This window comes from Myripristis murdjan, chromosome 14, assembly GCF_902150065.1.
Source record: "Myripristis murdjan chromosome 14, fMyrMur1.1, whole genome shotgun sequence".
Lineage (NCBI taxonomy): Eukaryota > Metazoa > Chordata > Actinopteri > Holocentriformes > Holocentridae > Myripristis > Myripristis murdjan.
Window position 1 is genome coordinate 12,806,217 of NC_043993.1, and position 15,415 is coordinate 12,821,631.

General features: G+C 42.2%; 1 protein-coding gene across 1 annotated transcript in view; it reads left to right on the plus strand.

Moving 5' to 3' along the window:
• The first annotated feature begins 7,772 nt into the window (after positions 1-7,772).
• rtn4rl1a (reticulon 4 receptor-like 1a) overlaps positions 7,773-15,415 on the plus strand; it is an 85,216-nt gene continuing 77,573 nt past the window's right edge. Inside the window, exon 1 of the mRNA XM_030068383.1 lies at positions 7,773-8,394. Within this exon, the coding sequence (XP_029924243.1) occupies positions 8,382-8,394 (13 nt within the window). The 5' untranslated portion in view covers positions 7,773-8,381. The remainder of the gene's footprint in view (positions 8,395-15,415) is intronic.

Below are 15,415 nucleotides of genomic sequence, written 5' to 3' on the forward strand. Positions count from 1 at the left end.
TAATGGCTGGAGATGGTAGTTGTGTTAATGTGTTTATTTGCTTTTGTCATGTGCTATTTGTTATGTATGAGCTGAAAAAATGCGTAAAGCAGGAATGGGTCTCTGGGCATGGACAGTGCTGCACTCTGTCTTGGGTGATATACAAAGGTTAAGTTTTCATACCACTGGGATAATAATGTTGTCTAGCAGCTGATTTTTAACGCTTTCTTTAATGGTGATTGTGTTGCCAGGCTAGTAATGCCTCCTGTGCCTTGTGCAAAGTGCTATTGTAATATGAAAACAAATGTACCCTATACCTGTGTACCTAAAGGAATAGGAACAATGTCATTAAAAACATAAACTTATAATAGGTCTGCAGCAAGAGCTTTCCCCTTGTTTCCCTTGGTGCTGTCCGTTCCACCGTTGAAGAGTTTCAAAGGTGGATATCCAGATACGATACCAGCAATTTAAATAAAAGAGGGTTTTTATACAATGTTTGCTCTACATGAAAGTAAACCTCAGCAAGACAGGATGTACCTGCCTGCTCCCTGAGGTGGAGCCTGAGAATATGGACTATTATGGAATATAACTGAAATGATGTAGCTGCAGAGATTTGGCTTTAAGGGTAAGATCATATTAAGTCATACATTTCAGGTAACAATTTAAAACAGAACAAATAAAGAAATCATTTTAAGAAAAAAATCCAGGTGCTTACAGTCGTAAAGTAAATGCAAGGTGCGGCTGAAGTAAAAAAGTTTAAGTATAACACTATAAAACCTTTTCATAAAGACTTATTATTGCTTCTAATGTTTAAGAGACTTATTGTTGTTTATTGCTGTTGGTGTTGCTGTGGCTCTTTATTGTTATTACTGTGACTATTAGCTTTTTTCATGTAGCCTACTTGTTGCACAATTACTGTTATGCTTATTATTGATATGCTGGTGCAATTAGGCTTCTTGGCCACTAATTGTCTGTAAGGAATTACTACTTTCCACTCTGGCTGACTCCTCCTTCCAGCCACGCCCTGAGGAAAACCCAGTGTGGGTCAAAACCATTTGGCAGTATCATGAGCTTCCTTATGTGATTTTTTTTTTTTTTTTTTACTTAAATGTGCTCCAAACTAATAGAGGCTTTTTTTGACATTTCTGCTTTATTTGATAGTGACAGTAGAGAGAGGCAGGAAAGGCAGGGGAGAGAGAGGGGATGACATGCAGCAAAGGACTCAGACCGGATTTGAAACCAGGCCGCTGCGGTAAGGACTCGGCTTTGATAAGTGGTGCGCACTCTACCAGGTGAGCTGCCAGCTGCCCTATTAAAAGTATTTTAACTACATCCTTGACTTGGTGTGCGTGTGCCTGAAGTAAGCCCAGGGGCTCCTCTTTTCTAAAGGGATAGTCTTGCTTATACTGTTTGGAACAATTAAATGTTAATTAAAGAAATAGTAATTACAGCTCATAACCACTGAGACAAACATGGCTAAAGTTCAGGCCTGCTATACACCTGGCCCCATTCGTCCACTGAAATCAGCTGTGCATGTATCAGTGCGAGCAGGAGCATGTGTATCTGTATGTGCTTACTCCAAGGTGAAGGCTAAATGTGTCCATAGGGACCAACACACACAGACTCCTGTGAGGCCCTATAATAAACACAACGCCCTCTCTCTCTCTCTCTCTCTCTCTCTTTCTCTCTCTCTCTGTATCTCAATTCCCCAAACCCTGTAAAACAAGATCAACAGCAATAAAATACAATATGTAGAGTGATAGAGGAGGAAGAAAAAAAAGATAAATGAAAGCAGAGGTAAACGGTATGGATAGAAAGATAAAATAACTCCTGCATTTAGTCTGAGTCTCAGAGGAATAAATGCAGTGTGTGGGCAGGCGCTGCTGAAGATTTACACTGTACAGCTATAATATCCCATTATATAACGTATTGAACATTTCTATCTGCAGCTGTGGCATTGTTCCCACCTGAAATTAAACCGGGCTGAACTGTGGATTGATCACAAAGGAAAAAAGCACTGGATTGTAAGCTCTGCTGGTCATTTTGGATTACTGTCTAACTACCTTTTCTTCTCCTCAGTCTGCCTTAGAAAATACTATGTCTGTTTCCTCTTCCTTCCGTTGCTTAACAAAATGGCTTGAACCTCTCCTGGTGGTTTCTGTAACTGGTATTATGTAGCTGGAATTATGATTTTCACTGTCAACACTGTGAGGGGGGAAAACAGGAAGGGAAAAAACAAAACGGAACAAAGAAAACAAAAGAGAGTGAGTGAAGGACTCCAAGTATACAGTGACAGCAGCGATGGGAGATACAGAGTAATTGAAGAGTGTGATTGGGCCAGGCAGAACCTGCAGTGAGGACACAGTGAAATGTAGGAGAACGCAACTACAAATTTGCTGTGGTTAACAACACAGTGGTCGATAAGCCTCATCATGTTACCCTTCAGAAGCAAAAAGTGGAGATGGGAGAAGGGGTGCTTGAAGAGGAGGGTCGGTGTGTGTGAGTGCGTGTTTGTGCGTGTGTGTGTGCATGGCAGGGGGCAATGCTGCAACTGTAGGTGTTGGAGGAGGAGGATGAGCATGTGTGAAGAGAGAAGGAGAGCAAGAAGTGGACCTTTCAGCTGAAAAGGTCGCCCCAAATAGCTATACACTTTTCATCCTAATCAGAGAAGGATGGGGTGGACACTAATCATCTGGTCAGAAGGTCATGAAAGGTCACTAAAAGGTTACGTAGGTCACCACATCCAGGTTCGGATCACCTGTCCGTCATTTTTTGGAATGACCTATCCATGCCAGGTGAGAGAGAGAAGAGCGAGAGAGAGATGAATGTTATTGTGTTCTATACATTTTGCTAAGGTGAGCCTAACACAGCATTTACCGATAATAGGTGCAGCTCATCTGGTCAAGACAGACAGGCATTATCCTCACAAAAGCACATAACAACAAAAGACCAAGCAGTTTAGAGCATAAATGCAGGAATACCTGAGGAGAGGAGAAGTAAAATCTGTGTACAGTTAAGGAGATACAGAAGCTTGTCCAGGTATAATATGATATGGTGGTAATGTTGAAAATTCAGGAGTGAGCAGGGCAGATAAGCTAAAATACAACAGCATGAACAGGACCATAATAATTGCCTATAAGGAATGTGGGATAGAATAAATATGAACATACTGCCTGGCACAGCCATACTCTTATTTAGTTTCTGCTCACTGTACTAAACAATCTGGGCATTGTTGCATTCAAACTGTTTGGAAAAGGGATGGCAACAACTAGTGTTTACAAAAATATGTAGCAGATGACTGGATCAACCATCTGTCTATCATCATCAAACAGACCATATCTTCACAGAACGAGAGCCCCAAAGCTAAACAAACAGGAGCAACTGTGATGGTGAAAGTCAGCAAGCATATCAATAAGCACATTGCAAGCTTGGTAGCATGTAGGTACACATGCTACCATTTTAATTAGGGAAATTTACACTGTGGCTAGATGGTTTTGTGATATCAAAGGTTAATGAACTTGTGAGATCAGCAGGCTGGGCATGGTTAGTAGTGTATGGAGACAGATGAAATAAGATCTGAACTGTAGAGAGGGCCTGACATAGAGTAAAATCTGAGACAGCAGTCCTGATGACCATTTTAACGTTAAATTCTTTGGGGCAGTTAACTGGGAAAGTTACCACCTCGACCCATAACCAGCCTCCCCATTCGGTTTATGATGATGCATGGATGCAACATAATAAGCCACTAAGCCACACCGACTTTCAGCCAATCAGTGTGGAAAGATCGTCAGTGTTGTCTTGCCACATGACCACCTGTCCCACCGTGTTTTGTTTTGCTTCGTGAATGCGATTGAAAGTGCCCTATTTGCACTAAGACCCACCCATTTCACAGACCTTTGAGGCAAATTGGCCCAAAAGTTAATCACTTCCTTGCTGGCCCATGACCAGCTCTCCTATCCAGGTTTCATGCAAATCCGTCAAGTACTTTTTGAGTTATCCTGCTAATGGATGGACTGATGGATGGAGGATTGAACGGGGTAATTACATGACCCCCTCCCGAAGGTTTGGCCTCCTTATTGAGGAAAGAAAACAAATCCATAACAACACACTTACCAGCAACTGACAGGCCGGTGACTGGACGGGTGGATGTTTGGTGACTGGTGTTGATCTCAAACCCAGTGAACAGACTGCAGGCCAGAGTACTAGATTTCATGCACAGGGGTCAAACCTGAATTAGAGGAAGCTCATGAATTTCATAATAATGCATATTTACATATCTTGTTTCAAAAAGGCAGATAGCTGTCGACAGGAGGTGTGGCTGTTATGAATGAACTGATGAAAACGTGTGTTTTTATGCAAACGAGGCTGTAAATGAGACATGAGATGTGAAAGGGCTGTGTAAAAATAATTCTCCAAATAACCAATGATGTCTTAATTTTCTAAAAAAAAAAAAATAATAATAATATGCAGATTTTCTCTAATAGGGCCCAAAAGCACATCATTTTCCAGTGTAAAAGTGGTGTATTAAGTCTGATATCCCTTACACATACAAATGAACAATTCCAGCCCCACTGTCTCATGATGAACTGCTGCATTAGCACAACATGCATAACTTGTAAAAGATATTACCTGATCACAGAGAGTTTATGAATACTAGTGCTTTAGGGCTCCAATGCCCAATTTGTGCTATGGGTCATTTCTTTAGAATGTTAGAATAATTATAGAAATATGTTTTAATTACAGTAGCACAAAGGACATAATTTTAATTTTCATATAGCATTACTGTACCAAAAATATTATGTAGTGGATCATGAAGGTGGGTCATATTTTAGATCTAGGTCTGTGTTTTCCCCAGTAATGGATACTATTCACATATCTACCAAATGCCTTGACCCGTGCTTTCCAACATATTCAAACTGAATATTTAAAACAAACAGCCCATTATGAGAGCTGTAACATAAACAAACAGGGTACTGGGCTTAATGAGTTTTAAGAGCTTTGGAGAGTCGAGCATTGGAGAATTGACTGCAGTGTGAATTATGTTTGAGCATAATTTTCCCCAAAATGCACTGGGTGTTTCATTAAGCGCAATCAAACAGGCCCAGAAAACAAAAACAAAACAAAACAAAAAATACTATGGGATAGCACAGCAAATTTTCCACTGCCAAGTGTTGAAGTGTTCGCAGAGCAGATGTGATCTGGGTGTGGCTGCTTTAAACTATTTAAAAGGATTGTAAACCCAGTTTTAAAAAGTCTCTTTTCTTATTTAGTGCCATTCTTGAGTACTTTTTCATCATCCACGAAGATTTGTGAGTTGCTGAAAGTCAATAACTGTAATAAAATAGAGGGGGCTACATTTTGTTGGTAACACATGCCAGCAGGACTGCGTGGGCATCCTCCTTGTAGGTGATATTGTTCACAACCAGCTGTCCAACAAAGTATGTCACGTTTGTTGGAAGTGAAACAGCTACTGGTCTTACTAACGCAGCAACAATATGTCAGCAAATATTTTCATATCTAACATTGCTGTAGAGATAACTTGCAAAAAAGTTACACTTTAATTGTAGCTTTGTAGCAGTCGAGTTGGTGTGAGAAAGTCCATAACTGACACCATTGCTTGCTGGAACTCGATATCAGATTGAAACACTTGCCATACTAGCCATCACCTCTTCTAGTATAATGTTAGACTGGTAAAATTAGCCTTGGTATAATGGTAGATTTATATCCAGCAAGAATAGAAATTTTTGAGCTCTTAAGTCAAGGCTTCATTGGGAAAAAGCTCTTTTACATAGGTGTGAATGTATGTGGACATTTGTCTGTGTGTTTGCCCGGTGATGGACTGTTGACCTGTTTCCCTGCCTTCTGCCCAGTGCATGCTGAGATAGGCTTCAGCTATACTGGTAACTCTGATTAGGAATAAGCAGGTATGGAAAATGAATGAATGGATGGATGGAGGTGAATTTAACATTTTAAACTCTCACAGTTAAATTAACACTGACAGTTCGGCTGTGTGTAGAGACTGATGGTGTGTCTGTGCTACTCCGGTGAGTTTATAGTGACCTTATTGTACCTCATAGTGTTTTTTATGTCCTGTGGTATCACTGTAATGTTCCTACCATATTCCAGTATGGGGAATGGGCCAATTTTGTCTCCATCATGCCCCAAAATCACTCAAACTGATGCAATTTAATCCCACAAATGTGGGAACTCTTGTTTAACTCCTCAAGCAGTGATTTCAGGACCATGCACACCCATCTGCTGTTACCATTACTAATGCCCTACTCACTTAAAAAAGTAATTTCTGAACCATTTTAAGGCCTTGGGGAAAGGGGGGTGGGGGAGGTGGGAGGAAAGAGTGAAAGACACAAGAGGGGAGAGAAAGGATGATGGGAGGAAAGGAAAAAAACAGGGAGATGGAAGGAGAGGGGAGAGAAAGAAACATAGACCAAGAGAGCTACACATACACCATTGCTGCATTTTACTCTTATTTTTTCTTGCATTTTCTATTCTGTAACACTCTCAATGATATACCTTACCTTTCCCCATATTTACCTTAACCTGCTCTTTATTTCTCATATATTCATTATTGTATTACTACAACTCTTATTGCCATTATTCTACTGTTTCATTATTAATGTTATCTCTATTGTTTACTACCAAAGCTTTTGGCAGTATATAATGAAGTGTACTTCATGCCAATGAAGCTGATTGAATTGCATTGAGAGCTGGGGGAGTGCTGTGGAGGCAGAAGGAGAGAGGGAGAGAAAGAGGCTGGTTCACCTGGCTGCCAAGAGAAGCAACAGCATGCACACTGTCACACATCCCTCCCTCTTGCTCCAAATACAAACCTATCAAAAACATACACTTTACAAAAATCTCTGAAAGACAAGAAATTTTTTAGGACGTGAGTATAAAAAAGTGTATTCCCCTTGTAGAAAATCTGAAAACATAAGAACTCTGTGTGCATGTGATGTCATACCGTGACACAAATCAGCTCTGTGATGCCTTCTTCTAAATTTGGGCCAGTAAAAATATACCTATTACAGGTATTTTAGGATTTTTTTAAATTATTATATTGGGAGCATTTTTTGTGGGAACAACCCATACGATGTCGCTGTGTTTGTGAGGATAACATCATCAACAACAACGACAACAATAATGATGATGACAACGATGATGATGATGATGATGATGATGATGATGATGATGATAATAATAATAATAATAATAACTTAATGCTGACAAGGCCCAAACCAGGGTCAGTGAATCTAGTCAGTGAGGATAACAGTTCTACAAGCTGCTAAAATATATATAAAAAAAAAACTTAAAAATAAAGGAGACAGCAAGGGGAGGAGAGGGAGAGTGACAGGCACAGAAAGAAGATTCATGGGGAGAGGAGGAGAGGGGGAAGATACAAAGTGGAGGGCCGAATGATGGAGGGAAGATGGGAAGATGAATGGGGAGTCAAAGGGAGAGAGAGGGGGTGCAGAGAAAGAGGAGAGTGGCGAGGAAATCAAGAGAGAGAGTTTTGATTTTTTTTTTTAAAGCCCTTTATTAAGCACTGCAGACAAGGCACCTCAGCTACATAAATGTCTCACTTGCAAGTGAAAAACAAAGAATAATAGGCAAAAGAGAGAGAGAGAGAGAGAGAGAGAGAGAGAGAGAGAGAGAGAGAGAGAGAGTGCTCCGCTTGCTTTTCATCAGTCACCTCTCGCTGTGGGTGGGGGATTGAAGCGGCTGCCTCGGAGCTCTCCGGTAACGGAGACAGTAGACAGCACTGACTCACACTGACTGTCCACAGCCTGATAGACTAGCTCTACCTGACCTGCACCCTGACAAGCTGACAGAAGAAGCTGGATGATGCACACAGAAAGGAAGTTTTCCCTTTGCTACTGCTCCAATCAGCTCTAACACCTGTATTTTTTGCTTTTCTTTTATTATTGCGGCAGTAAATAAGTCAGCATGCGCGTTATTGATTCATATTCACCAAATGGCGGTGAGTTAAAATATCCCTAAGACGTATCGGGGGTGTGCTGGGACGGTCCAGGGTGTTTTTCCCTCTCTAACTACCACTATCACAACGCCAATTGCGGGCAAAACAACTTCGTTTGTACCGGTGGCGGAGCGCTTGGTTTCTATTTTCGTCCGTAATTTTGTCAAACAGCCTCCACTCCCCTCCTCCCTCTCTCCCTTCATTCGTCTTCACTTTAGAAGAAAACAGCAACCGAGGAAACCATAATAAAGGCTACCGGCCGTCAAAGGGAATCAAAATAACAATTGAGTCTGCGATATCCAAGTGTTGGGCTGATTTTAATAACCACGTCAGCACCAGCTCCGACTGGACGCTCAGCAGGATGATACTCCAGCAGAGAGACTAGACGGTCCAAACAGCCGCCGCAAACATGTTTAGGCGAGGTAAGAGAAGGGGAAATGTTCACTTTGTGGAGTGTTTGTCTCGTGTGTGTGTGTGTGTGTGTGTGTGTGTGTGGGCACGCGTGTGTGACCGGGTTGCTTTGGGTGTCTGGGTTCGATATGTGCCCGTGTGTGAATGTATTGAGTTGGTACAAATTATTCTTGGAGAGATTTTTGGTTCTTTTTTTGTACGGGGGTCTCGGGGAGCCACAGAGATGCCTCGGTGCTGCCTTAACAACTTCCCAGCCGTCCCCTGTCTGTGATGGCGCGAATGGAATATTCTAAGGAAAATTAAATATTTATCCACTTCATGTAAAAATTATTCTTAAAATAGCGAACTGCTGCCGCACTGCAGTTTGTAGACTTGGGGATGGCTGGGTTGGTGCTGTTGCGTGCGCGTCTGTATGTGTGTGTGCGTGTGTGTGTGTGTGTGTGTGTGTGTGTGTGTGTGTGTGTGTGTGTGTGTGAGGGAGAGAGAGAGCAAGAGAGAGACTGTTTGTCTTTTGGGTGAAAAAAGACAACCTTTTGTCACTGAACAACACCTATTTGGGCACCTTTTCAGGCACTTTGTGTTTGTGTGTGCGTCCGTGTTCGTGTGTGTGTGTGTGTGTGTGTGTGTGTGTGTGTGTGTGTGTGTCTGTGTGTGTATGTGTGCAAGCGGTTAAATTGGTGTAGCAGCAGAACTGGCTCCCCACCAATAGCAGGATAGTTTGACTTCTGTCTGCTACCGGGAGAGAGGGCGTTTTTCCCGCTGGCCGGGCCCTGCGGGGAGACTGAACCGGTGGAAGACAACAACATCACCGTGGCTCATTAACAGCTCGGCCTGTTTACTTTCACACTGACGCATGGCTCTTTTGAAATGTTTCGGAGATCAGAGGTCGGGCACTTCCACCAGAATGACCTTGTCTGTGTGGACTGTGGGGTGCGTCTCCCTGGTTGCCCGTGTGTGTATGTGTGTGTGTGTGTGTGTGTGTGTGTGTGTGTGTGACATGAGTTTAACAAAATGCATGAAGCCTTAGCCTGCCATGCACAAACACGTGAAAACATGACTTAGAGCTTCTTATTTGAGAGTATCACGCAAGTACGCGCGCACGTACGCAGACAATCGCACGCACCCGCTTGCGCGCACCTACACGTCCTTTCTGCCTCTGACTCTTTATTGCACATTCTCTCTCACACATGTAGGCGCGCACGCACGCAGACACTTTCATTCCTCCACTGACTCTCTCTATTACTCTCACGCGCATGCACGCATGCACACGCGCTCGCATACAGACTTTTAAACAGAAGTATTTTGCGGAGTGGTGACTCATCTGCCAATCCCCCACCAAAAAAATACAATTAGGGGCGTCAGTGGAAGGCAGATTGTCAGGGTGCTGTGTTGTGATGAGTGTAGTGCAAGGCTGACTGAACCCTGAGAACATAATAGAAAAACATTCTTTAATAGAGACACTGGAAGCCTGGCGTTTGTCATTCCAATGCAGAGTGAGACTGAGGTGAGAGGCACACATACATACATCCTGCACAGCATTATCTATTAGCTCCCTTGGCTGGTTGGCCCATGTCAGGGCACAAGCTGGGCCCGCTCCTCATTAAGGGTGGGACCAAATGGGCTTGACAGAGGGCTGATTAGCATTGTCATGCTGTCAGTGTATATGTATATGTGTGTGTGTGTGTGTGTGTGTGTGTGTGTGTGAGAGAGAGAGAGAGAGAGAGAGAGAGAGTTTGTGTCTGTTAGCTGGAGGGAGACCAGCTTTAATCTTCTTGTAATTTCAGATGTATAGCCCACACACAGTCACATGTACGCATGCACACACAGTGCACACAAGCAGTGGTGATGGGTGATGAATTGCTTTGTATCTCGTCCCACAAATATGTGGCTGTCGTAACAATCATAAAATTTTGAGTAATTGTGCAGTCTGCCTGAGATACAGTTATCTATGTCTGTCACCTTTACCCACAGTATCTCTCTCAGTGGTGGGACAAAACAAGAGTGGGAGAGTGAGGAGGAGGAGAAGGAGGATAAGTGTTTTTGTGTAATGAAAACTCTCTTTTCCCTCTCTCTCCCTGTGTCTTTCTCCATCTCTCTCTGCTTGGCCAATTTCTCCTGCCAGCCAGTGTCTGAGAGGAGAGGCCTGGCAGGGAAGGCTTGTTGATTGGCTAGTAGCTAGCTGGTTTGGGTAGCTGCCTAAGCTTTGTTTCCCTGCTTGTTTGGAGCTGGATTTGTTTCCCTACTTGACTTTGCCTCTGTCTCTCACTTTCCGGCTCTCTTTCAGTTTCTCTAACTCCATGCTCTGGAGGTGTGATGCTATTGTATTGCCACAACAAGGTCTCTTCAATGATTTCATCCTCTCTCTCTCCCTCCCATCAGAAAATGTATTATGATCCAAAAAAGTCACCATATCTGGAGTAGTAAAGTATATTATGATATTACCGTCAGCCATGATAAGCTATAACTAACTCCAGCTCTGCACTGAAATTCATAGATCAATATCAATATATGATGGCAAAATTGCAAGTCACTGTTCGTTCAAACCATAGCCTGAACCTAGCCTGAGGGGTAATAGCTTTTTTTTTTTTTTTAAGCTAAAATCTGATTAAAGCCCATCCTAATTGTGAAGCTTTCCAGCTATATTTTGGAATATGAACCTAACTTGGGTTCATGCAGTTGAGAAATTGGACCCCATCCAATCCTAAACCCATTTTGTACATTTATGTTCAGGCATAAGTGACAACCTCTAATTCAAAGTATTATCCTATTAAGGTAAAAACAAATAAGCCCACACCAAGCTGCATCGTCTTTTTTATTTTCGCTTATTTTCTGAAATAGTCATACTGTGTCATAAACATAGTATCATATTTCTAATGACATTGTGACAAAGAATAATATCACATCCTCACTTTCTCTCTCTGAGTTGACAGTTGCGTTGGCACACATACATTTTGCCTGGAGGCCATTGTCAAGACAAGTCTACACTCAAAAAATGATCCAATTAGAGGCTGCTGTTGCTCTTTTGTACGTTTGTGTGTGTGCGTGTATGAGTGCGTGTGTGTCTCTCTGTTTACTAGGTCTATGGTGGCCTTGGTAGATGATAATAACATATGGATTAGTGACAAAATGTTTATTCGGGTTGTGAAGCACCAAATGGTCGGGTAATTGAGTGCTGAGATTGATCCAAACTTGCTCTTGCAGTACCGACATCCTAAGGCAATGGACAGATTTCACAGATTAGGCAATTGAGCATGATAGGAAATGTGGCACTTTGTGAAATCTGTGGATGTATTCTATTAGAGAATCAAATTGTCTTGGGGTTTGATGACTAGGATGGGACTCATATCATAATCAATTAAAACTCTATATTGCTAATCACAGCCACGAACTGTGATGAAACGCATCAGCACACACACCAGGAGCACACCGTGAGCGGCTGTGCGATGGCCATGCATATCAATGACCTTTGCAACCGCTCCACCTCCTTCATCTTAAGGTCAGTCACAGACTCCTTCATTCTTCTGTTGTATCACTAAATTGTACACAAGTTTTTCCAGAACATGCAAGCCATTTGCAATCAGTGCACCACATTTAAATGTGTTGAAATAATTACTGGGGGTGATATTTCAACAGCAGACAGTTAACCAACAAATGAACTGTGTCTGAGCACAAAAATAACACAGAGCACTTACTGAGCAGCAATTGTTGTCATACTGAGCACATAAACAGCATGTTCTGGAAACTGGGTTGTAAAGAGTATGAAATGGCACAGGACAGCATTTTACCACAGCTATTATGTGCATTTACCTGTGCTTTTGGATGAGGATGTTTGATGACTGTGATGGTGATGTGTTTTCCTTCAAACAAAGTTCTATCATAGATTTATTATATTTCCTCAAATACTTACACTGTATCAGGTACTTTTGTCTAGGTCAGTAGTTTTCCAGTTTTTTTTTTTTTTTTTAGATTCTGGACCCTGATGACTTTCATTAAGCCACAGGCTCCCATTTGAACTAATTTTGTCCTAGGAACCCTAATATGAGAATATATTTTAGTTAAGTTGTTTAGATGTCATAACTTGAAGACTGACAGATTGATTCAAAATGCTGAGGTTAAAATACAGTGTAAAAATAATCTTTTTTTTTTTTTTTTTTTTTTTTTTTTTTACCAGACCAATTTCTTGCAAATCTCGTTATAATGAAATGAAGTGATTCCTCATTTTGCTTAGGACTCCCTGGGAGACCATTAAGGGCCCCTGGAGGTCCCTAGACCCCACTTTGAAAACCGCTGCTCTAGGTTACAACTCACAATAATACACTGGGGCAAGGCCATTCTAAAGCAAAACATCCCTGTGCACTATTTTTTTTTTCATTGCTCAAGCAAAAAAGTTGAGCTGAAACCATAAAGTTAGCAAACCATGATGAACAAACAAGGAGGAAATGGTTTATGCCTCAATCTACCTTCATTAGACTCACGCTATGCTTGTTTAATTGCCACTGCATAAAAATTGTTGCTGAATTGTTGGTAAATATGGTGCACTAATTTGCTTATGAATCTCTGCGGTTCACCTTGAGACAGACGCAGCAGGAAGGTCCTGTGTGAATAGAGTACCCAATCAAAGGAGACTTTCCTCACCACCAGGAGTCCTGTAGAGGCGTCTGATTGCAGGATCACATGGCAATAACTGAGCAGAGTTGTGTGTGTGTGTGTGTTTATGTGTGTGAGTGTGTGAAGCAAAGAGAGAGAGGGGGTGAGACAGGATACATGTCTATAGGGATGTAAATGTGTGTACAGAGCAAGAATACTAACAAGGTGATTGTAAGGAGTGTGTGTGTGTGTGTGTGTGTGTGTGTATGTATGTGTGTGTACATGTGTGTGCCTGGGGAATTGTTAGTGTAAATGTCAGAGCTGGAGGACTGAGTTATATACCAGGCAGATGCTCTCAGCCCTGAAGATGAGAGGGAGAGAGAGAGAGAGAGACGGGCACACAGTTAGAGAGACGGGTGTGTGTGTGGGGTGTGTTTGGTGGTGGTGGGGGTCTGTGCAGACAGACAGGGAGACAGACAGAGACAGTGAGACACACACGCAAAGAAATGGAGACAGAAAGAGTGATTGTGAGGGAGATTTCAGCTGCAGGATAAAGGGATGCACACAGAGGGATAGAGCCAGTGGCTAGTGAAAACTGAGCTGACGGGAGCTGATTGTGTGTGGTTTTTGTGTGTGTGTGTGTGTGTGTGTGTGTGCGTGCGTGTGTGTGTGTGTGTGTGTGTGTGTGTGTGTGTGTGTGTCCATGCGTCTCGGACTGACTTTCAGTTTCTTCCTCTCAGGGCCAGGAACTGTGGTATTTTTCTTTCTGAACCGAGAGAAAGACAGAGAGAGACAGACTGAGCAAGAGAGGTAGGGAGGATATGAAGGGAGAGACAGTCAGGCTAAACAACAGCTTGCAGCGACGTCCACGTCTGCTGACTGAACTGAATGAGCTACAATTATTCATGTTAATGTTTTCACGTCTTATTTTATTATGTTTTTACAATATGATGAGGCCCAAGCCATAAACTATCAACCGTGAGTCACTTCTCAACTAACCCACGACAGGCTGAGGACTTTTGAATCTATAGTCCGTTAGCTTTGGTATGAATCTGTGGAATAGTCGATACTTTGTTCATGTGGCTTGGTTTCACTCTGTAAAAAAATTCTCCCCACTGTCAGATAAATATTGGGACGTTGAGGGACGGAAAAAGGAAATCTCCGGGATTCCGAGGCGTTTTTTTTCCCCCCTCTTTCAAAGCCTGAACGCACTGGGAACGATTTTGACGCGCGTCAAACCCACTTTCCAATCGAATCCATTGTTTTGAATTGCATCGCACGCACTGCCAGCGTTTTGACGCGCTTCAAACCACCTTGACGCCAGGACTCCGACAGTGTTTCTGACTGGATCTACTGTTATTTTACAACAGGCAACTAAAAGTTAACGGGAAAGGGGAGGCCAACAGCCGTCTTCCCCAGCAGCTGAGTTGCTGTGAATGTAGCGCTTGCTCAGTGTCTGTTAGGTTCACCGTTTTATTAAATTAGTGAGTACATTAACTTGTGCCGCTGATATGCAGTAATGTTACGGGCTGATAACAGGGAAAAGCAGCTGCCTGCCTCAAGTCCACTGCATCAAACTTGAACTCGCATACAAGCTTCATCGTCACATTTTTAACGAGAAAGCACACAGACTACCGTTAGGTCAACACAACACACCAACCGTTCAGCTACTTACAGATTGTTTTCCTGGGTTTGTAGTTGTGAAGCCAATTGGGTCCATCAGTGGTCTGTCAATGTTAAAATCTGGACACCCACAGTGCATTTAAAAGAGTGTCAGAGGATTCAACAACAAAGGAGTGTGTCAAAAACGTTCTCAGTGTGTTCAGGCCTTCACTTTATGGCAGAAACACTTTAGGCCATCACAGTATCCAGCTTTGGCATGGAGCAACATGAATAGCTTTGGCATATGTTTGGACCATTTACCAAGAAGGCAATGTCTTTTCTTGTTGTTTCATGTCAACCCTTAGTTCATTTTGTTTTTAGGTTGCTGAATGCTGTTAATGCTACGAAGTTGTTTCTTCCAGTTATTTATTTATGTGCTCATAATGTGCAGCAGAGCTGGCTATGGGAGGTGCTTCAACCTCAAGCTGAATTTTCCCTTAAATTTCCCTTTAAGTAATTTCAAAGTTAAAAAAGCATTTTTTTCTATATTACAATTATATTATACAACAATGTCAAATGTATACTCTGCAGGTTATAATGCTTTTTCGAAGCTACAGCACGCTTACATTTAGTCAAACCCAAGATGCAGTAGTTTCATGGCAGCAACATTGCATAAAATAGAAAACATTTAGATCTCTTGGCGCATCATTTAATGCACGTTTCCCTATAATTCAAAAGGACATGTTTCCCTGTAATTCAATTCAATTTGGTATCTTTGGCTCTCTGCTATTCAAAATAAAATTCTGTGGGTGTGAACACAGCATGACAAAAATTCAAAGAGAT